Source organism: Equus asinus, chromosome 5 (genome assembly GCF_041296235.1).
Source record: "Equus asinus isolate D_3611 breed Donkey chromosome 5, EquAss-T2T_v2, whole genome shotgun sequence".
In the NCBI taxonomy this organism is placed as follows: domain Eukaryota; kingdom Metazoa; phylum Chordata; class Mammalia; order Perissodactyla; family Equidae; genus Equus; species Equus asinus.
The window spans coordinates 26,075,096-26,099,752 of NC_091794.1; the positions used below are offsets into that span (position 1 = coordinate 26,075,096).

General features: G+C 37.5%; 1 protein-coding gene across 2 annotated transcripts in view; it reads right to left on the reverse strand.

Annotated features, from left to right (window-relative positions):
* LMLN (leishmanolysin like peptidase) overlaps nt 1-23,377 on the reverse strand; it is a 75,083-nt gene extending 51,706 nt beyond the window's left edge. Inside the window, exons 1-5 of one of the 2 annotated variants that reach the window (XM_044771414.2) lie at nt 23,282-23,377; nt 9,492-9,589; nt 8,794-8,824; nt 7,821-7,903; nt 7,232-7,349 (exon numbers count right to left, since the gene is read on the reverse strand). In XM_044771414.2, the coding sequence (XP_044627349.1) occupies nt 7,232-7,349; nt 7,821-7,903; nt 8,794-8,824; nt 9,492-9,589; nt 23,282-23,311 (360 nt within the window). In that variant the 5' untranslated portion in view covers nt 23,312-23,377. Of the gene's footprint in view, nt 1-7,231; nt 7,350-7,820; nt 7,904-8,793; nt 8,825-9,491; nt 9,590-22,942; nt 23,192-23,281 lie in introns of those variants that run through there. The other variant, XM_044771411.2, reaches the window with a different exon arrangement.
* Nucleotides 23,378-24,657: the final 1,280 nt, after the last annotated feature.

Genomic DNA, 24,657 nt, shown 5'->3' on the forward strand with positions numbered 1-24,657 from the left:
GGCCCTTAAGGGATTTAGCTAGTTTGAAAAGCTCAGTGGTCTCAGATTCAGCTTGACTAGAGGTATTAATCCAGGTGCAACAGGAGGTGTTGGTAATAGCACAGGCTCATCCTTGGGTGGTAAGGAGACAGTCTGAGGCTATTCCGTCTTCAAACACTACTTGGGCTAGGGTGTCTAAGGACCTTTGTTGTGCCCTATTAGTTCTTGCCACAGAGCAAATAATTCTGTTGACAGCTCTTGTGAGGTTTCACATCATAACCTTCAGATCTTTGGTTCTAACTCCTGTCCAAGATCCCAAAATTCTCAAGAATTTATTGAATTGGTCACCTGAATACCCAGTGAGAAGGTCACATCCCTGACTACAGCCACAAATATTATCCTCATATTCAGAGGGGTCTTCATCAGGATAATCATCTACAATAGAGTGCCCTTTTCTTTCGGCTATTCTAGTAGACCCTAGTTGTCCAGAGATTAGCTTGAGTACAGTGAAAGGAGTGGTTAAGTGTCCCAGGAGGTAAGTTCCTCCCATTTCTCCAGCTATCTAGGCATTCAAATGCCCATGGAGAACCTTCTTGGTCACAGATGAAAATGTAGCTCCAGGGTATGCAAAGGGAGCCAGTGACATTAGAGGGTTCCAAGGATGTACTGGTAGACACTTCTCAAGGGATACAGGTGAACCAGGGATCTGTCCTAGGGAGTTCTCCAATGCTCCCATTAAGTTAACAGATCTCAAATAGGGTGAATAGAGGAAGTAGCAACATCAAGTATGCCCAGCAAAGAGGTGTTGAACAGTTGAATTTGGGCCTGGAGCTATAGAGACCCTGGATATAAGAGTTAGAGGAAAGAAGTAAGAACTTGAGAAGGCACATCAGTATTGGTGTAGAAGACAGATCTCTATTTTGGTAGAAGGTGGACAGGCAGAAGAGAGTCAGGGAGAAGCAAGGAGGGGGTCCTGAGATAAGGTGGACAGGTTCTATCTGGTAGGCAATAGTGGTGGGGGGCCGGTCAAGGGTGACAGTATAACTGGGAACATTAGAAAAATTGTAGGGGCCAGCCCCGTGGCCGAGTGGTTAAGTTCATGTGCTCTGCTTCCCGCGGCCCAGGGTTTCACCGGTTCCGATTCTGGGTGCAGACATGGCACCACTCGTCAGGCCACGTCGAGGCGGCATCCCATGTGCCACAACTAGAAGGACCTACAACTAAAAATACACAACTATGTGCTGGGGGGATTTGGGGAGAAAAAAGCAGAGAAAAAAAAAAAAGAAGAAGAAGATTGGCAACAGTTGTCAGCTCAGGTGCCAATCTTTAAAAAAAAAGAAAAATTGTATATAGTTATGATTATGGAATCATTATTTGCAAAACGATGCAGTAAGGGAATAGTGACATACCCAACATTCAGACTAGTTCCAAGAGGAGGCTAAAGACTGAGAAAATTATATTATAGCCTTGCTTTTCCAGGAATGAGAGACTGGGGAAGTAAGGAGGAGGAGGAATCTAAGGGTCAGTAGCAAAAAGGAAGATGCCACCAGTAGAATTCCCACAGTCTGTAAAAGGGCAAAGAACATTAAAATTCCAGCAAAAAAAGGAATGCCAAAAAGTTTGGCTAACTCAGGGATGGATACTGGCCTGGTTCAGATTCTTGGGACAGTTGTCTACTCCCGATGTCATCTGCTTCTCATCTGGGTGGAAAGCAGCCTATGATAACTTTAATTTGAGGTCTCCAGTGGGTTGAGAAGTCCAATCAGGTGAGGGTGACTTTTTAAGATGAGAAACATGAATCCATGAGTCAACGACCCCAAGTTTAGCTGTATAAGGACTGGTCAACAATACATGGTATGGCCTTTTCCATTGTGATTGTAAGGCATCCTTGTGATGATGTGTTTTCCAGTTGACAAAATCTGGTTGAAAATTGTGGTGGCATATTTCTTCATCTCCAGGGAGTGTGCTGTGAAAGGACTGTTCTTCTAGGGTAGTATTATCCTTAAGAGTCTTACTGAGTTCCTTGCGGTAGGTCAAGATATCTCCTTTATGCAAGACAGGCTCATATAGTCCTTGATCTAATCTCATAGGTCATCCTGTGATGACTTCAAATGGGGATAGTTTGTGCTTTCCAAAAGGTATAGACCTAAGGTTGAGCAATACCAAAGGCAGGGCTTTTGGCCATGGGATATTAAAAGAGTCTATGAATTTGGCCAATTGAGTTTTTATGATCCTATTAGTTCTTTCAACAAGACCAGAAGATTTGGAGTGATAGGCATAATGAAATTGGTGCAGGGTAGGCTAAATTTTGCTACAGATTGTACCATTTGGCTTGTAAAATTATTTCCTCGATTGCTGTTGAAGCTCTGAGGTAAAATCCATTCTAGAAGAATTTTACTTAGAGTATGAGCTGTTGCCCTGCAATATGGGAATGCTTCAGTCCAATGGGAAAACATGCATACCATCACTAAAACATATTTATATCCTTGAAATGGTGGCAGTTGGATGAAATCCAATTGTTATGTTTCAAAGAGTCCAGAAGGTAAAGGGAAGTGGTCCATGGAACTGTGGATAGGCTTTCCAGGGTTATGTTTAGGACATATATGGCATCTTTGATAAACCTTCGAAGCCATTTTAGGTGATAGTTTCCAATAATATTGTTTTCCCCAAAGTAGCATCTTCTCAATATTCCAATGAGTTAAATCACGAACATAGCTGAGAATACATTCCTGGAGGCGATCAGGGAGGACAGGATGGCCATTAGGACTGTACCATACATTTTTTTTTTTTCAAATGTGCAACCCTGCTCTGTCCATTTTTTTTCTTTCCTGTTTAGGAGCAAAATGTTGCACTTCCATAAGTTTATTTTTTAAATCTCTGACAAGATTGAGGGGTAATTTTGGTTTTAGGGTGAATTCCAAAAGAGGTTTGTAATTTCGAAGGGCTGTGTTTTTTGCTGTTGAATCACCAAAATGATTACCTTCACTTCCCTCCATATTTACCTAGAATGTCCAGGAATCTTTATCACTGCTAAAGATCTTGGTTTCTGAATGGCATCCAAAAGATTTAACACATAGAAACTAATTTTTTATTCTTTGACGTATAGAGGTCAAGAATCCTCTTTGTTTGCAAAGCATGCCAAAATCATGAGTTACCCCCAAAGCATATCTGCTGTCTGTATAGATATTGGCTGTTTTCCCTTCAGCCAGACAACAGGCTTGGGTTAGGGCCACAAGTTCAACTTGCTGTGCTGAGGTAGCCACTGGCAAAGGACAGCCTCTATTGTTTCCGTTAAAGACAGAGCTACACATCTTGCCTTATATTTACCAGTTTCATTTTTCAGATAAGACCTGTCAGTAAACCAGACTATGTCAGCATTTTCAACTGGTGCCTCTTGTAAGTCTCGTCTGGGGACCAGTAATTGGTCTGTCAAGGTAAGACAGTCGTGAGGTGTGTCATCAGAAGGCAATGGAAGGAGGGTAGCAGGATTGAGGGAATGAAAGTAAGAGTAAAGTTTGGTGAGGACAGAAGCAGCTCACAGGAGGTCAGTCAGCTGGCAGCAAGGTATTGAGTATGATGAGAATTAAGAAGGGCTTCCAAAGTGGGGTACATAAATGGTCAGAGGAGAGCCCATGACAGTTTCTTTGGCAGTTCTAAGAGGAGCTGCAGTTGCAGCAATGGCTCTCATGCAGGGAGGTAGTCCCTCAGACACAGGGTCTAATTGTTGGCTGCAGTGGTCAATTGGTCTACGTTTTCCTCCATGTTCAGGACACCCAGTGTCCTTCCTTCTCATGAACAAAAAGGAAAAGGGCTATTTGTAGTTAGGATGTCCTAAGTCTGGGGTGTCAAGCAGACCCTGCTTAATTGTCTCAAAGGCATTTTGATTTTCTTCTATCCAGTTGAGACATTCTGGCTGGTCAACCTTAAAGGAAGAGTGTAAGGGTTCAGCCATCATTGAGAAGTAGGGGATTCAGTTTCTACAATAACTAGCCAATCCTAAAAGTCCCCTCAATTGTCTTTTGGACTGGGGAACAGGGAAAGAAAGGATTCCTTTAATTCTATCTGGGTCAAGCATTAACCCTTGGTTAGATATCAAATGTTCCAAAATTTAACTTGAAGCTGATTAAACTACAGCTTCTCTTTTAAAACTTTATGTCCTTTAGAAACAAGTTCCCTTAAGAGATGTAGTCCATCTACATCAGATGCTTCCTTTGATTGTGAGCAAAGGAGGAGGTCATCCACATATTATAATGAAGTATTTTCTGAAAAGGTTACATCTGCTATATCTACCTTTAAAATCTAAAAGAAGTAGGTTGGGCTTTCAGTATAGCCTTGAGGTATGACTGTCTATGTGTATTGTTGTCCATCCTAAGCAAAGACAAATAAAAATTGGCTACCAGGATCTATGGGAATGCTGAAGAAGGTACTGCAAAGGTTTATGACCATATGACCATAAAGAACTTGCTATTTGGAGGAATAGCAGACAGTAAGATATGAAGATTAGGGACAACAGGATGGCTGGGTATTACAATGTTATGGATGGCTCTTAAGTCTTGTACAAATCTCCATCCTCTTCCATGAGGTTTACATACAGGGAAGATGGGTGTATGACAAGAACTTGTAAGGGAATGATGAGCCCTTGTTTTAGATACTCTTCAATTATAGGCTTAATGCCTTTAATTGCTTCAGCATGCAAAGGGTGCTGCTTAATATTAGCTAAGGTCTTATTTGGATCCACCTCAACTTTCATCACAATGGGAGAGTGAATACAGGCAACGTCTGTAAAGCTTTTTGACCAGAGGCAGCCAGGAACAGAGTCTAAGATAGGATTCTCTTGCTTTTTGATTTGAGTGGATAAGACAAGAATGGAAAGCCAGTCTTATCATTTATTGAAGGGTCAGAATTATCTACTGAAGAACAGTTAGGTCTCTAAAGTCTCTTAAAACAAGAAATATTTTCCCCTTTGGAGAGAAAGAAATATGGGAATTAACAGCTTGCAAGGAAACAACCTTTTTGTTGTTTCATTTGGAGGCCTTGAGACCAGTTAAAATAAGCTTCTCACTCAATTGTTTGGTTTGATAGCCTTTTTCCAGTTGAGTGCGCAAGTAAACCAATTTAGGAATTTCAAAGGAGCACATTTAGGCCAGCGAAACCTCAAAATTTCCAGGGTAATGTGAGTCCATTGGGACACAAATCTACATGCAGAAAGTCCATATTCTTTAAACAAAAATTCAGCAGGAGACCCAGAGTGCCCATCAGTTCCCTTAGAGAATGAACTTCCCAATGTAAGCATTTACCAAAGAAAGAAAGGCCCAACAAAAGGAACAGAAGTTCCTCAACAAAAGGAACAAAGATGTCTTAAAAAAAGCCAGCAACAAAGAACATCTAAATAAAGATCTGAACCTCTACCAAAAAGGGCGGGAGGTTCAGGCCCAGGAGGACTCACCACCGGAAGCCGGAGCCGCCAGGAGGAGACAACAGAGCACAAAAGACTCTTTGTAGTTGCCTTGCTCGTGTCCACACAGCGGCGCCGGAATCGGAGGTCAGTCGCTCTGGATCCCACTTTTGACACCACATAATGTCAATGAATAAGAGGCATAAACTGCAAGAGAAGCAAAATGTTTACTTGGGGTCTTAGGATTTGCAATTTGGGAGATATAGATTTGAGTAGAAACTCAAACAGAAATTCTTCAGTCTGAAGAGGACAAAAGAGGCGGGATTTATAAAGGCAAAACCCACAAGCCTACATAAGTTGTTCTGAACAAGCAATGATTGGTTCTGGCAAGGAACAAGCTGATTTGCCAGTATGTGATTGGTCCCTGAGTTGTATCTTAGCAGACGGTCCATTCTTGGAAGAGGAAATGCTCCAGGATATGGCTTCTGTGGTCAGGCAAAGTTCAAAAGTTCAGTTAACATCTGGTTGCAGATGCTGTATAGGTGCATAAGCCCACTTCCTTAATGGCCTCCCAGCTCCATTTTAGAAGATTTGACATATGTTACTCCATTTTGTTATCATCATCTACATAATTAACAAGTTGTTTTAATTTTTAAATGTGTCCCTAAAACTGTTTATACTCTCAAGAAATTTGATAAGTGAAAGCTGAGTAAGTTAGTTGTATTAGTGCCAATACAGAGGGGTCTAAAAGCCTTTACTGAGCTTCAAATACCTTAAGAAAAAATTATAAAGTAAACATCATCTAAACATATGCTTGATTTTGGTTACAAAGTTAATGTTCAGCAATGTATTCATTTTCCATAAGTAATGAGAGAATACAGTTTAAGAGAGAAAAACAGCTATAGCAGTAATCATATTTTCCAAGGTACATGTATAATAAATTGGTTTTCTGGTATTTGTATTTTAAATTTTTTATCTTTTTTCTAATATAAGTAATGTATGCTTAATATGAAAAATCAGAACATAACAAAAATATTATACTTACCAAAGAAAAGACTCACCAAAGAAAAGCCCCTCATAATCCAACTCTTAAAGAAAACGATTAACACTTTGCTATGTGTTCAGATTTTTAAATATGTGTACCTCTAGATTGTTTCACAATGTATTATTGTATGAATGTATATACTCTTTATTTTTTATTTATGTTTTTATCTCAGCTTTATTGAAAAATTGAATAATTGAATGCAATTTTTAAATAAAATAGGCTAACTACACATACTGATTTGAAACTTTTTTAAATTTAAGAGCTTAAATATCTTTCCAAAGTCAGTATATAGAGGTCTACTTCATTTTTAACAGCTGCATAGCATTCCATTATATGGTTATACCATAATTTGACTAATACTAACAAAGGCACATTTATAGTTTTGCAAAGAATATTGTTTAACATGTATTACATAGTTATAAGTATTTTTATGAAATGTATTTCTAGGTTGGGTTGAAGCATACACATGTTTTATTTTAGGAGATAATCTCATATTGCCCTTCAAAAATACTGGGGTATATACCTGCTAAAAAATGTTTTGGATGACAAAGATAAAGTCCTAAGCTGAAATGATTTGACAACTCCAGAGATAAATTGAAAAAGAAAAAAAAAAAGGAAGAAAATATCATTAAATTCATTTCAAAACCAATGAAAGAATAAACTCAGCATACCTAACTGTGATTACTTTTGGTAGAAGAATGAAGCTTCTGAATTTAAGTCTGTAAAAACTTCCCGGTGACACTCGCAGATTCAAAATCTCCCCTAAGTTTATCCTAAAGAGTAAAAGCATTGCTAAGAGGAGGGTGAATTACCTGGAGGTGCTCCTCAGGTACTATAACTGGGCCACATTTTGTGTGCTCTGCACATTCTCCAGTACAGTATCTATGGGGATCATTATCCTTCCGTAGGTATTGGTTTGTTGCACATTGTCTTCAGTTCGTTGGTACATCAAAGTTTAATTACCAAAAAAAACAAGGAAAGAATAGTTCACAGCATTTTAAAACATTGTAAAAAATTAGTAGCTGCTACATAAGTTCATTAATAATGGTTACTATTTTAGTTAGAAAAGTGGACTAAGAAAGAATTTTGGTTCCGTGGGAAATCCTTCTGATCTGGGTTTTCAGATTTCAATTACTTCATAAAACCAATAATGTAGACACATGAAGGAGGGAGGAAGGGGATGTAGGGAACAGGGACAACTACACCCTAGGAAGCCTCATGATGGAAAATCAGGGAAAGAATGATTACCCAACAGATGCTTTTTTGTTCTTTTTAAATATCTTGCAGTTTAGTCTTATTAAAATATTCCAGCATAAATTTCATAATTTACCATACTGGTAGAATGGGGAGGGCAGAGCACTAAACGACTGAAGAAAATAACCTGTGTTTAATGTGACATACCTGCTAAGTAAGATTGTGCCCGCAGGTCTACGAACCTGAAAAGTCTTCTCTAAATAAGAAATAGCTTGTGGAAAAAGTTTGTTCTAAATAAAAGTTGAAAAAAAACCAAACCAGTCAGAATTATAGTCAAAGGATAAATTATATTTAAAACAAGTAAGCATAGGATATTAAGGACTGAGGAGAAAAATGGGAAAAGCTTACAATTCTGGAATACAGATACTAGTTAGTCAAAGGTTGTGTGGCAAGGGCTGGGGAGAGAGTGAGTCTAGGAGCAAAGGAATTTCCTCATTTTCTAGTTGAGTTTGAAGAAAGAACACAAGGTGGAAATTTCCTTCCCTGTCCCCATTTAAATGGAATATTAGAAAACATAAACCTCAACTATTAATCTAAATTACTTTAAATTTGAGACTGATTTAGACGATTCCAACATTAAGGTGGTTTATGTTAAGAAAATCTTATGTTTACAAGATCTACTTTAACCCCACCAACTTCTGTGGACCATAATGAATTGACTTAATGTGTGTCTGTGACTCTGTAACAGTTAAAAAACTAATGAGGTTGGCGCCTCTATAAACAACTTTGGCATATCACACTATCAGGTCAATTAATCTTCAAGAGAATGAGAATTTCTCCCAGAATGGTGTTCCCAATGTATTTCAAAAATCATTTTTCTCACCCTATCCTCAGCATGCCTTGCTCCCCCAAAACTTGAGAACAAGAAAATGAGAAAACTGATTTAATATCAAATTATAAAATAGGAGGACTAATTTAATATCAACTATGAACAGTTTTCGTGAGTGCATCACAAAGACACCTTTGTTGAAATGATAAATACATTCACTACCAACACTTTTTATTTAGTCATTCACAAAACAGTCATGTATATATTTTTCTTTATTGAAGCAGAATTTACATACAATAAAATGTACCCATTTTAAGTATCCAATTCAAGCCATGAGTATTTATTACATACCGTTACAAGGTATCTTTTCTCAGGGAGCAACCTGAAAATGATGATATAAAACATAAGAATTGCCATGCTGGGGCAGAGCACTGCCTCATTTGTTCAGAATGCATTGGCAGAGCCCCAAGGAATGCTTTGTGGATGCATGCAATATCAGTCCCCCAAATCTCAATTTACCTCAGTGAGCATCTGAGAGTTTACCGTGTGCCAAAGCAAAACGTTAGGCATGATCAAATGCTATCTTATTCACTTGGGAAGTTAAGGATAGGGAAAGACATCAGCTACTCCTAATAGCTCTTCATAAACTACTACAGATTCATAATTTATCTATTTTCTGGACTCCTCTTACACTAAATAAAAATTAGTCTATATCATCTCTCTGATTAATTTTGTAAATGTTCTTATTATTGTATATGTTAGTACTTATTTTTCCTCCAAGTACTTATCGAGGAGGTGCCTTCCAGGTCTATTATTGACCACAATCCAAGTAGATCCCCATTTGTTCTGTTTAAATTACTCATGGTGTATAAATTTTAATCATATCCCATGGCCTGCATCTTTCCAGACTAAAAAGCATTTTTAGCTTAATTCTATCTGGAAGGTGCATTAGCACCTAGTTCTATCTATGGAACTTCAGGTAACAGATAAAAATATCTTTAATAGTTTGATTCTTAATAAAAAAGATGACAAAATAATGGTACACTTACTCTTCAATACTTTTATCATAGACAGTCTTGATTCTTAAATGTTCATCAACATCTCTTTTTACAACATGATTTGCTTTAAGATGGACCTTATTTATGACCTGAAAAAAAGGAATAGATTTGAAAATTTTAAAAAAACTTGTAGAGGTTAGCCAGTAGAGATCCCAACTTAAAATTAAAATAAATTTCAAGTATAATACCCAGGAAAAAAAAATAAAAGAATTAAATAAATGCAGAGATAATCCATGTTCATGGATACGAAGGCTCAATATTGTCAAGATGTCAGTTCTTCCCAAGTTGATCTCTAGATTCAATGTAACCCCAATCAAAATCCCAGCAAGTTACACTGTGGATATCAACAAACTGATTCAAGAGTTTATATGGAGAGGCAGAAGACTCAGAATAGCCAGCACAATATTGAAGGAGAAGAGCAAAGTGGGAGGACTGACACTACCTGGCTTCAGGATTTACTATACAGCTACAGTAATCAAGACAGTGTGGTACTGATAAAAGAAGAGACAAATGGATCAATGGAACAGAACAGAGAGCCCAGAAATAGACCCCCATAAATACAGTCAACTGATCTTTTACAAAGGAGCAAAGGCAATACAATGGAGTGAACATAGTCTTTTCAACAAATGGTGCTGGAACAACTGGACATCCACATGGGGAAAAAAATTAATCTAGAGACAGATCTTACATCCTTCACAAAAATTAACTCAAAATGGACTATAGACCTAAATGTAAAATGCAAAACTATAAAATACTTAGAAGATGCCATAGGAGAAAACCTAGATGACCTTGGGTATGGCAATGACTTTTTAGATACAACACTAAAGGCAAGATCCATAAATGAAATAATTGCTAAGTTCAACTTTATTAAAATTTAAAAATTCTGCTCTATGAAAGATAACACTAAGAGAATAAGAAGACAAGCCACAGACTGGGAGGATATATTTGCAAAAGACACATCTGACAAAAGACTATTATCCAAAATACACAAAGAACTCCTAAAACTCAACAATAATAAAATGAACAACCCAATTAAAAAATGGGCAAAAGATCTGAACAGACACCTCACCAAAAAAGATACACAGATGTCAAATAAACAAATGAGAGATGCTCCACATTATATGTTATCAGGGAAATGCAAATTAAAACGAGATATCCCTACACATCTATTAGAACGGCCAAAATCTGGAAAACAAACACCAAATGCTGCCAACAACATGGAGCAACAGAAACTCTCATTCATTGTTGGTGGGAATGCAAAATGGTACAGCCACTTTGGAAGAAAGTTTGGCAGTTTCTTACAAAACTAAACATCTTCTTACCATAACAACCCAACAATTGTGCATTTTCGTATTTACTCAAACGACTTAAAAACTTACGTCCATGCAAAATCCTGTACCAGGATGTTTATAGTGGCTTTATTCATATTGCTATAGTTTGAATGCTAATGAATAAATAAACTGTGGTACATCCAAACAATGAAATATTATTCAGAGGTAAAAAGATGAGCTATCAAACTATGAAAAGACATGGAGGAACCTTAAATGCATATTGCTAAGTGAAAGAAGCCAACCTTAAAAGGCTACAGACTCTATGATTCCAACTATATGACATTGTGGAAAAGGCAAAACTATGGACACAGTAAAAAGATCAGTGTTTGACAGGGGTTGAGAGTGGGGGTGAACAGGTGGAGCACAGAGGATTTCTAGGGCAGTGAAAATGCCCTGAGTGATACTATAATGATGGATGCATATCATTATACATTTGTCCAAACCCACAGAATGTACAATACCAAGAATGGACCCTAATGTAAACTATGAACTTTGGGTAATTATGATGTGTCAATGTAGGTTCATCAGTTGTAACAAATGTACCACTCTGGTTGGGGATGTTGACGATGGGGGAGTCTATGCATGTGAAGGGGGAACAGAGTATTTGGGAAATCTTTGTATCTTCTTCTTAATTCTGTGGTGAATCTAAAACTGCTCTAAAAAACAGTCATTAATTTTAAAAAAAAAAGGAGACTAGAAGACAGTGGAACAAAAAGTTAAAGTGCTAAAAGAAAGATGTTCAACACTGTCAATCTCCAATGAAATTACCCTTCAAAAATGAAGAGGACATAAAGATATTTCAGAGAGATGAAAATGGAGAGAATTCATCACCAGCAGACCTGCACTACAGGAAATACTAAAGAAAGTTCTTCATGGTCACGGAAATGACACTAGACGGTAACTTGAATCTTGTCTTAGTCCAGGCTGCTATAATACAATACTATAAACTAGGTAGCTTTTAGACAACAGAAATTTATTTCTCACAGTTCTGGAGGCTGGCAAGTCCAAGATCAAGACGCCAGAAGATTGGATGTCTGGTGAAAGCCCTCTTCTTGTTTCATAAGGCCATATTCTCACTGTGTCCCTCTGGCAGAAAGGGCAAATGAGCTCTCTGGGATCTCTTTCTTAAGGGTATTGTCAAATTCACGAGGGCTCTGCCCTCATGACCTAATCACCTACCAAAGACCCCACCTCCTGACCATCACACTGGGAATTTGGATTTCAACATAAGAATTTGCAGGGGACACAAATTTTCAGTCTATACCAGATCTGTAGGAAACAGCAAGGACGACTGGAAATGGTAAACATGTGAGTAAATACAAAAACTATTGTGCAGAAAAGAGTTAACATGGCAGGTCTAAGACTGCTATCTTTAGAAAACCCTGCTTGCAAGTTTGACCTTTTGCTGGTCTGGGAACTTGAACACTAAACAGTTCCCTATGCTGATATAAAACTTCCCTAAGTGATAAGGAAGGTTCATTGTGTCTAAACTGTTAATAGAAACAATATAGTTTATGTTGCACGCTTTACTTCTTAGATTCTGGAATTGTAGTGCCTGAAATTGTGCCTCATGACCAACCTCAAATTAAAAATCCAGGTCTCCTAGGCTCAGATGAACTTCCAACAGACAACATTTTGTGCTTCTTGTTACAAGTTACCACCGAAGGAATTAAGCATGTCCTATGGAATTCCACTAGGGGAGAACTCTCGCAGGCTTGTGCCTGGTTTCCTCCAGTCTTTGCTGTATGAGCCTTTTCTCTTTGCTGATTGTGCATTGTATCCTTCCATTGTAATAAATCTTAGCTGTCAATACGACTATATGCTGAGTCCTGTGACTTCTTCTAGTAAATCACCAAACTTGAGGTGGTCTTGGAGACCCTCAACAATTATGCACATATTTCTATTCTTCTTTTTATTTCTTTAGAGACATTAAAGAGATTCTTTAGTTTAAAGCTAAACTTACAGAATTGTAATTGTGAGGTTTATAATAAATGTAGAAGTAATATATCTTAAAACAATAACAAAAGGACCAGGGTGTAAATGAAACTATACTGTTGAAAAGTTTCTATATTTAAGATGAATATTAACTTTAAGTGGATGTCATAAATACAAGATACATATTATAATCACTACAGCAAACATTCAAAAATATATTGTGTTTTATTGTAGGTTAATTATATCTCACTTTAAAAAATAAAGCAATTCCTCCTTCAACAGAGGAATTAGAATACTAAAGGAAGAACAGAGGAAACAAAAAAATAGTCAAGTGAAACAAAGAAAACAAATACAGTCATGCATCACAACTATGGGGATACGTTTTGAGAAATCATTAGCTGATTTCTTCATTGTTCGAACATCATAGAGCATACTTGCACAAACCTAGATGGCATAGCCTACTACACCAAGGCTATATGGTACTAATCTTATGAGGTCATTGTCTAAATCATTGACCAAAATGTCATTATGCGGCACATGACTGTAGCTAAATTGCAGACCTAAATCCACCCATGTCAATAATCACATTAAATGCAAACATTAAATGCAAATGGACTGAATATTCCCATTAAAAAGCAAAGATTGTCAGACTAGATAACAGCTAGATCCAACTATATGCTATTTACAAGAAACCCATTTTAACTATACAGACAGAGAGAGGTTGAAAGTATAAGGATGGAAAAAGATATATCACGTAAACATTAATCAAAAGAAAACCAGAGTGGCTATACTAGTATTAGATGAAGTATATTTCAAAACAAGGAGTATTACCAGAGATAAAGAGAGGGACAGTCTATAATGCTAAATGGGTCAATTTGCCAAGAAAACATAATATCTAAAATGTGTAAACACCTAACAGCAGAGCTTCAAAACACATGAAGTGAAAACTGAAAACTGAAAGGAGAAACAGATAAATTTACAGTTACAGCTGGAGGCTTCAACTCTCCTATCTCAGTAATCAACACAAGTAGACAGAAAATCAGTAAGGATATAGGAGACCTGAGTAGTTCTATAGCTAACTTGACCTAACTGACATTTATAGAACACTTACCCCAACAAGAGCAGAATGTACATTCTTCTCAAGTACACATGGAACATTCACCTAGATAGATCACATTTTTGGCTAAAACAAACCTTAAGAAATATTTTAAAAATGAAATCATACAAAGGACATTTTCATCCATAACAAAATTAAACTAGAATGCAATTACAGAAAGATAACTGGGAAATGCCCTAACATTTGAAAATCAAACAACAAACTTCTAAATAACGCTTAGGTTGAAGAAGAAGTCACAGGGAGATTAGAAAATATTTTGAATGGAATGAAAATAAAATTACAACAAATTAATATTTGTGGGATGCAGCTAAGGCAGTGTTTAGAGGGAAATTTATAACTTTAAATACTTACATTAGGGAAAAACTCTCAAATTAATGATCTAAACTTCCATCTTAAGAAACTAGAAAAAGAAGAGCAAATTATACTCAAAGAAAGCAGAAGAAATGAAATTATAAAGATCAGAAATCAGTTAAATGGAAAACAAAAACAGAGAAAAATCAATGAAACTAAGAGTTGATTCTTTGAGAATACAATTGATAAACTTTTAAGCAGAGTGACAGAGAGAGAGGACACCAATTACAGACATATCTCGTTTTATTGTGCTTTGTAGATATTGTGTTTTTTAGAAATTGATGGTTTGTGACAATCCTGTAGGGAGCAAGTCTATTAGCGCCATTTTTCCAAAAGCATTTGCTCACTTCATGTCTCTGTGTCACATTTTGATAATTCTCAAAATATTTAAAACTTTTTCATATTATTATATTTGTTATGGTGATCTATAATCAGTGATCTTTGATGTTACCATTGTAATTGTTTTGGAGGTGCCACAAACTGCACCCAAAAAAGATGGCAAATAATCAATAAATGTTGTGTATATTCTGACTGCTCCACCACTGGTCATTCCTCCATCTCTCTCCCTCTCCTCAGGCCTCCCTGTTCCTTGAGACACAACAATATTGACATTAAGCCAGTTAGTAACCCTACAATGGCCTCTAAGTGTTCAAGTGAAAAGAGTTGCAGGTCTGTCACTTTAAATCAAAAGCTAAAAATGATTAAGCCTAGTGAGTAACGCATGTCAAAAGCAAGATATGCTGAAAACCAAGACAGGCCGAAAGGTAGGCCTCTTGCACCAAACAGTTAACCAAGCTGTGAATGCAAAGGAAAAGTTCTTCAAGAAAATTAAAAGTGATACTCCAGCAAATACATGATAAGAAAGTGGAACAGCCTTATTGCTGATATGGAAAAAGTTTTAGTGGTCTAGATAGAAGATCAAACCAGCCACCACATTCCTTTAAGCCAAAGTCTAACCCAGAGCAAGGCCCTAATTCTTTTCAATTCTATGAAGGCTGAGAAAGGTAAGGAAGCTGCAGAAGAAAAGTTTGAAGCTAGCAGAAGTTGGTTCACGAGGCATAAGGAAAGAAGCCATTTCCACAACATAAAAGAGCAAGGTGAAGGAGCAAGCGTTGACGTAGGAGCTGCAGCAAGTTATCCAGAAGATCTAACCAAGATAATTAATGAAGGTGGCTACGCCAAATAACAGATCATCAATGTAGATAAAACAGCCTTATATCAGAAGGAGATGCCATTTAGGACTTTCATAGCTGGAGAAGAAAAGTCAAGGTCTGGTTTCTTAGCTTCAAAGGACAGGCTGACTCTTTTGTTTGGGCCTAATGCAGTTCGTGACTTTAAGTTGAAGCCAATACTCACTTATCCTTCTAAAAATCCAAGGGCCCTTATGAATTATGCTAAATATACTTTGCCTGTGCTCTGTAAATGGAACAACAAAGCCTGGATGACAGCACATCTGTTACAACATGGTTTACTGAATATTTTAAGCCCACTGCTGAGCCTACTGCTCAGAAGATTGCTTTCAAAATATTACTGCTCACTGACAATGCACCTGGTCACCCAAGGGCTCTGAGGGAGATGTACAATGAGATTAATGTTGTTTTCATGCTTGCTAACACAATATCCATTCTGCAGCCCATGGATCAAGGGGTAATTCCAACTTTCAAGGCTTATTTAAGAAATACATTTCATAAGGCTATAGCTGCCATAGATGGTGACTTCTCTGATGGATCTTGGCAAAGTAAATTGAAAACCTTCTGGAAAGGATTTAACATTCTAGATGCCATTAAGAATATCGGTGATTCATGGGAAGAGGTCAAAATATCAGCATTAATAGGAATCTGGAAGAAGTTGATTCCAAGCCTCATGGATGACTTTGAGGGGTTCAAGACTTTGGTGGAGGAAGTAAATGTACATGTGGTGGAAACAGCAAGAGAAATAGAATTAGAAGTGAAGCCTAAATTGCTGCAATCTCATGATAAAACTTTAACAGATGAGGAATTGCTTCTTATGGATGAGCAAAGCAGTTTCTTGAGATGGAATCTACTCTTGGTGAAGAAACTATGAAGATTGTTGAAATGACAACAAAGGATTTACAATATTACATAAACTTAATTGATAAAGCAGAGGCAGAGTTTGAGAGAATTGACTCCAATTTTGAAAGAAGTTCTGCTATGGGTAAAATGCTATCAAATAGCATCACATGCTACAGAGAAATCATGCATGGAAGGAAGAGTCAATTGATGTAACAAACTTCACTGTTGTCTTATTTTAAGAAACTACCCCATCCACCACAACCTTCAGCCACCACCACCCTGATAAGTCAGCAGCCATCAACATCAAGGCAAGACCCTCCACCAGCAAAAAAATTACTATGGCCTGAAGTCTCAGATAATTTTTAGCAATAAGGTATTTTTCAATTAAGATATGTACATTGTTTTTGCTGGACACAACGCTATTGCACACTTAATAGAATGCAGTATAGTATAAACATAACTTTCATATACACTGGGAAACCAAAAAACTTGTGTCACTTGCTTTACTGAAATATTTGCTTTATTGCAGTGGTCTGGAACCAAACCTGTGCTCTCTCTGAGATATGACTGTACCAATATCAAGAATAAAACAGGATACGTCACTACAGACTTTACAGACTGTGATATTGTGATTTAAAGTAAGAAACATATATTTGGTCTTTATCCCATTTCTGGCACAGAGCTCCTAAGACCCTTGCAATTTCCTACGTGATGAGAGTGATAAAAGAGTCTTTTGCTATGTTACTGAGGTGGCTTTTGGAAAGCACATAAGGATGTGAACTGGTTGCCAGTGGAGCCAACCATGTGATTAGAGGGTTGGAGCTTTCAGTGCCCGTACCTTCTCCTCACCCCCACCCAGGAGGAGAGAGAGGCTGGAGATTGAATTCAATCACCAATGACCAATGATTTAATCAACCATGTCCACGTAATGAAGCCTCCATAAAACCCAAGAGGATGAGGTCTAGAGAGCTTCTGAGTTGGTGAACACATGGAGATTCAGGAAAAGTGGTCTGCTCAGAGAGCATGGAAGCTCCTTACCCTTTCTTCATACTTTATCCTATTAATACATCACTTCCATCTTATTGTTCTTGAGTTATATCCTTTTATAATAAGCTAGTAATTTAGTAAGTAAATTCTTTCTCTGAGTTTTGTGAGCTGCTCTGGTAAAGTAATGGAACCCATAAAGGGTGTTGTTGGAAACTCCAATAGCCATTCAGTCAGAAGCTCAGGTGACAACCTGGACTTGGGATTGGCATCTGAAATGGGAGGGGCAGCCTTGTACGACCGAACACTTAATCTATGGAATCCAATGCCATCTCTGTGCAGACAGTGTCAGAACTGAGTTGAACTATAGGACACCCAGCTGGTATCAGAGTTGCTTGGTGGTGTGTGGGAAAACCCTCATACATTGGAATTGATTATCAGAATCAATTACAGACATTTAAAAGATCAAAAGAGAATATCAAGAAAAACGTTATGTCCATAAATTTGACAGCTTCAACAAAATGAAATTCTTTGAAAGAATAACTTACCAAAACACAACCAAGAAAAAATGATGTGAATAGCCCAATATCTATTTAAAAAATGAGTTCTATTATCTGTTAAAAATAGATAGTTCTAGTATCTATTAAAAAAATAGTTTACAACTCTCCAATAAAGAAATTTCCAGGCTCAGATGGCTTCACTCATGAATTCTACTAACCAGGAAGAAACAACACTGATGTATGCAAACTCTTCCTGGAAAAAAATAGGAAGGAATATTTCTTAACTCATTCTATGAGGCCAACATTACCCTAATGCCAAACCCAACAAACTTACTGAATTAAAAAAAAACAACACACAGACCCATATCTCTTATGAATATATACGCAAAATCATCAACAAAATATTAGCAAATAAAATCCAGCAAAATGGAAAAAGGGTAATACATCATGACCAAGTGGAGCTTTTATCTCAGGAATGCAAGGCTAGTTCATCATTCAAAAAAGATCAAACAATATAATTCACAATATCAACACAGTAAAGAAGAAAAGCTAGATGATTATATCAATTGATGCAGAAAAGACATTTAATAAAATTGAGCATCCAATCATAATAAAAACTATCAGTAAGCTAGGAATAGAAGGTAATTTTCTTAACCTCATAAAGCACATCTAGAAAAAGTCTACAAGCAATATTCTTACTAGTGGAACACTGCTTTCTCCTAAGATCAGGAGCAATGCAAAGATGTCTACTCTCAGCATTCTTTTTCTTTTTTTTTAAGGAAGATTAGCTCTGAGCTAACATCTGCCACCAATCCTCCTCTTTTTGCTGAGGATGGCTGGCCCTGAGCTAACATCCATGCCCATCTTCCTCTACTTTATATGTGGGATGCCTGCCACAGCATGGCTTGACAAGTCATGTCCACACCCAGGATCCGAAGTGGCGAACCCCAGGCTTCCGAAGCAGAACATGTGCACTTAACCGCTGCGCTACCAGGCTGGCCCCTCAGCACTCTTATTCCACATCATATTAGAGGTTTTAGTCAGTATGATAAGGCAATATTAACATTAAATATTTTTAATAGGCAAAAGATATACATTGTAATCCCTAAAGCAAACATACATGTACATCTCCCCCGACCCACAGATAGGTTAAATGTGAAAGGATGAAAAGAGATATATCAAGTAAGCTCTAATCATAAGCAAGCTAAAATGGCTATATTAACGTCAGACAAAACAGACTTCAAGACAGGGAGTATCACCCGAAATAAAGAGTAACATTTTATGATAAAGTGTTAATACATCAGAAAGATATAAGTATAAATGTGAATGCACCTAACAACAGATTCAAAACCCATGAAGCAAAAACTGACAGAACTAAAGGAAGAAAGACAAATTTACAATCTTAAGAGATTTTTAAGATTCTGACGACTAGACAAAAACGTGTAAGAATATAGAAAATCTGAAGTACACTATCAATCACCTCACCTTATTGACACGTATAGAAACCTACACTCAATAACTATAGAATATATATATTTTTACAAGTACACATGAAAAGTTAAACAGAATAGAGCATATGTTGAGGTATAAATAAAACAATCTCAAATTTCAAAGGACTGAAATCTTACAGAAAATACTCTGTAAATTAGAAATCAATAACAATAACATCTAGAAAAGGATCAAATATTTAGAAATTACATTTTAAATATTTTTAATAATTCATGGACCAAAGAAAAAATTACCAGGGAAAATAAATACACTTTGAACTAAATGATAATTAAAATACAATGTATCAAAATCTGTGCTGTTGAGCTAAAGTCGTACTTAGAAATTTATATCTTTGAATGTTTATATAAGAAAGGAAAAAAGGCTCAAAAACAATGATCTATGCTTCCACCTGACAATACGAGCAAAGTAAATCCACAATAAGTAGAAAGAGGAAATAACAAAGAATAGAAAACAATGAAATAAAAAACAATCATTTAAGAGAATTACCAACAGTAATTTTTTAAATAACCAACCAAGCAAACAGTTGGTTATTTAAAGTGATTAATAAAATTAATAACCCCCTAGCAAGAACAGACTAGCATAAAACAGAATAAACACAAATTATTACATTAGAAATGAAAGAATAGATATAACTACAGATTCTACAGACTTCAAAAGGATAAATTATGAACTTTATGCCAAGAGATTTAACAGTTCAGATGAAATAAAGTCCTTGAAAAACAAAAGTTACCAAGACTGACACAAGATCAAACAGAAAATATGAATAGACTCGTATCAGAGAAATTGCATTTATCTCCCTACATAGTCGTTGCTAGGGGCCAGAAATGAAAACAGGGATTGACTACAAATGGACACAAAGGATCCGGGGTAATGGAAATGTTCTAAAACTGGATTGTGGTGAAGGTTGCACAACTCTGTAAATTTATTAAAAATCATTGAATTGGACACTTCAGTGGGTGAATTTCATGGTATACAAATTATAGTTCAATAAAGGTATTAAAAAAATCTCTACAAAGAAAAATCCAGGCCCAGATGGTTTCAATTATGAATTATACCAAACATTTAAGGGAGAAATGATTTCAATTTTATACAAATTTTTAGAAATACAAGAGGATGGAACACTTCTCAACTCATTATATGAGGCCAGTCAGTATAATTCTGATAACAAAAAGCTAACAAAAACTTCACTAAAAAAGGAAATTATAACCAATATCACTCATAAACATAGATGCAAAAATCCTTCACAATTTATTAGCAAACTGAATTCAGAGGTATATAATAAGGATAATACATCACGACCAAGTAGGCTTTATCCCCAAAATGCAAGGTTGACTTACTCTGGGAAAATTCAATGTAATCTACCATATAACAGTGTATACTATATAGTTCCTTTTATATAAACTACGTTCTAGAACAGGCAAAACTAATCTAATGTAAAAAAAAAAAAAATCAGAACAATAGTTGCCTGGGGTGGATGGAAGGGACTGACTGGCAAAGTATAGAAGAGAATTTTCTAGAGACATGGAAATGTTCTTTATTGTGATAGGGTTGTGGGTTTTATATGACGTACATGACTGCATTTGTTGCATTTCAATACACGTAAATTTTACCAAAAAAACTTTTAAAAGTAACAATAACAAGTAGGAGGATGGGGAATGGGTGGAAATATATTTGAAACAAGAATGACAGAATATTATTGTTAAGTGTTGAAGCCGGGTGATGGGTCCATGGGAATTCATTATACTATTGTGGTTTTGGATTTGTTTTAATTTACATAATAAAAAGTAAAAACAAATCAAAGCTTAGAGCTTTTAGCTTAAAACAAGTTAAAAGAGTCAAAATGTTTTGTACTGCCCCACCACCACCAAAAAAAAAAGTTACTGTAATTTCCCGAAGCATTTAACAGAGGTGCAGTCACTAATATGAGTACAATGAATATTTTTTGCCTTTACTTTGTATGCAGGTTAAAGCAAAGAAAATGGTTAGGAGGACTTGCTATTACATCCTCCACGAGGAACTAGGAAAATTTACTAGGGATGAGAACTCTCAAGAACTTAATAGCTTGCTTTTAATATCTGAAGCATTATTACTACTGAGTTCGTTCAGCCAAGAGGCATAAATAGGAATAGTGGGTGAAAGTTTCAGGAAGACTTTTCAGCTCTATAAAAAGAAGAACTTTAACAATGGTGATCTCAAAAAGCAAAGGGGCTGCCTCTAGAGATAATTTCCCCATCCGTGGAGATATTCAAATATAATTTGGAGATTTGTACACTGGCAATCAACACTAGAAGAAAACAGCTATTAAAGTTCCTTCTAGCACAGAGATTTTGCAGTTCTTTGCACTACTTTCTTATTTTAACCTAAAATCAAAGAGGGATGTATAGGGCTTTGTGGGGATGTGTTTTAAAAAGAATTCATCATGGGGGGGGATTGGAAATATGTTGTTTAAGGGTACTACCAACTTGCAACCAGTAGATAAGTATGTCCTGGAGACTAATGCACAGAATAGTGATTACAGGCAACAATATTGTATTATAAATTTAGAAGTTGCTAAGAGATTATAAAAACAAAATAATTCAGCCAAAATGCAATGTCATGATAAAAGCTGTAATACAGCTACAAACCCCAAACAGTATTTTGGCACATATGGTTATGAACAGTATGCATAGAATTTTTTGGAAATTACCACAAAAAATGAGATTTCTGGGCTGAAATGAAAATTTCTAAGTTAATCTTTCTTGATAAAGTAATAAGACAAATTATAAAACCAATCATAACATGCAGCCCTGCCCCAGGTACTGGTCTCCTTTCCTCAAAGAATAGTGATTATTGTGGGCCCTCCTCTGAGCTAAGTACGACGGAGGAATCCAAGTATAACACACAAATCTTATCCCAGGGAACATTACAATTTAACTACAAAGGCAAGACATGCCTGAAAAATAAGCCATCACCACATATCAGTACTTGGTTGAATGCCAGAAGAGAGTACAGATAGAACTACTAAGAAATGCAAAGAGCATTTTGCTGGGGTGGTTTCAGCAGGCTGTCTTAAGGTTAGGGAACTTAAAGTGAGACAAAGAATTCAGACAGGGAGAAAAACTAAATTTAGTGTGGGAAGGGAGCAGGCACTTCCAGGGCAGGAGAACAGGGTAAAGCAAGCACTGTGATAAACTAACTTGAAAATAAACCTGTATTTTATCTCCAGAGAACCCCCAATATCCCTCCAACGCCCTTGTCTGGCTCTTCTGTCAGTTCCTTCCCAAACCTTTAGATCAGTGGTTGCCAAAGTGTGGTCCTTGGACAAGCAGCATCACCAACTGTCTGGGAATTTGGGGAATTATCCCAGACCTAGAGTTAGAAAGTGGGGAAGTGGGGCAGCAGTCTGTGTTTTAACAAGTCCTTCAGGTGATTCTGATGCACACTCAAGTTTGAAAACCACTACTCTAGAACTACGGGCACAACCCCCCGCACAAGAAAGTGATGTTCTGAGTGCCTAACTCAGACACTTTGCTGAGTGCAGAAAGGGAGTTGAAAGCGGCTCTCAAACCTCTAAGAGTTCAGTCTCTGGACCACTTTCGCTTTCTCTTCCAGTACACCTTGTTCCAATCACTACCCTCTAGGCCACCGCCTCCCGTATTACTTTACCCTCTTAGGGCCCGCTCCCGTCCCTCCGTCGCCCTACCTCAGTGTCAGAGGGGACGTGGTGCTGGCAGGGAGGGGAACTGCCCAAGGAGACAGGAATAGATGTGGCGCTTGCCCAGAGCCCGCCCAACAGGAGTAAGACGCCTCGGACCCACAAAGAACCTCTCCAGCGCCCGCAGTCAGGGCCCGGGCCTGAACCCGAGAAGCCCGTTCCTTCACCCCACTCGGCCGCCATCTTTGGGCCGAGCGTCGTTACCATGGAGTACGCGACACCTCCGCGCTCGGCGCCAGCCCCGCCCCTCGCCGCTCGGGGCGGGTGGAGGGACCAGCCGGCGGAAAGATGCTTTTCGATTGGCTAGCGTCACCATAAGAAGCTCACCGCGGAAGATGAGAGCTGCATCACGTCCATCGTGTCTCATTGCGCGAAGCCGGCCAATAAATGCGGTTTAGTGGCCCACGTGAGTTCGGCTGTGGGAAGATTAGTGGATGTTGACGGCAATGGGTTAGTGGTATGTGGGTCGTGTCTTTACTGAGGCAGTTTTTCAGTCTAATTGTTTTTCATGGAAAAGATATGCACCCACTAGATGCCAGGTGGCTTAGACAAGACATATAAACTGCTGAACCTTTTATGGTGTAGCTTTCTGTATAAAATGCGAATGGAATATAATTTCCATTTTTACTCTAGCCTGACTCACCAATTTTAGGCCCATTTTTTTCTTAACTAAAGTCATTTCCCATAAAATCAATGATGTGTCCTTTACTATCCAACCCCATCCCTTAACTTCTGTAAAAGCCGACTTGCAACTGCATTAACCTAGAAAGAGATTGGGTGGACCCTTGCAATTAAGGAAACTACCTCCAAAACTGAGCTGTGAAGAACTATAAAAAATTGAAAACTGGGACAAATCTCCTTGTGGCACATGAAACAAAGAATTAAAACTAGGAACTGAAAGCACAGAGCTGGAATAGTCATTCAGCATGAATTCAATATTGTAAATTGCTATACTAGAAACTATAGGGGTAGGAAAGTATAGAAAATCCCCAAGAATTTACAATTCATTGGTGAAGATCATGTACTCAAATAATAAAAGGGTGGGCATTTTACAAGTGAGTAGACTCATTAGATAACGTGTCTATCATCCCACAATTAGTGGAAGTTGGGATTCCAAAGCAAATTTATCACTTTCAGAACATGTGCTCTTTCCACTACACGACCACAAAGAAATTGTGAATTTAAAACAAAGAAAAGCACCAGTTACCTTCAAGTTCCTAGGTCTAACAATACTGTCATCGCGGAGATAGGCTGTTTGAATGGTCTGCTAGCCATTCAAGCGCATTTGTGAAACATGAGACTCCTTCAATTGTAACTTTGGCTTGAGGACTACCTTTGCACTGACCAAACCTCATTAAGGGAGCAGAAGAGCATAAGGAACCCTCTCCTCTACAAGTGCTGCATGACATCAGTGGAAAAGAGGATGAATTTGCCAGTAAGGGTTGTTTGCCACTGCACTTAAGTTATCCTAAGGATTCTGTCTTGTCTTCCCTGCTTTGTCCAAATGCCTACCACTTCTTCATCCACTCCCATTGTTCTCCTACCATCATCTATCCCACCCAGAATACCACACATTCACCGAACTCCTACAAAAGTGACAGGCCTTGGGGATTCTTTCCTCTCCTCTATATGCCTAATCCAGACTTGAATACCCATTTGCCTTTCTGGACATGTTCACAGCTGAGCATCCTCCAGCTTCCTCA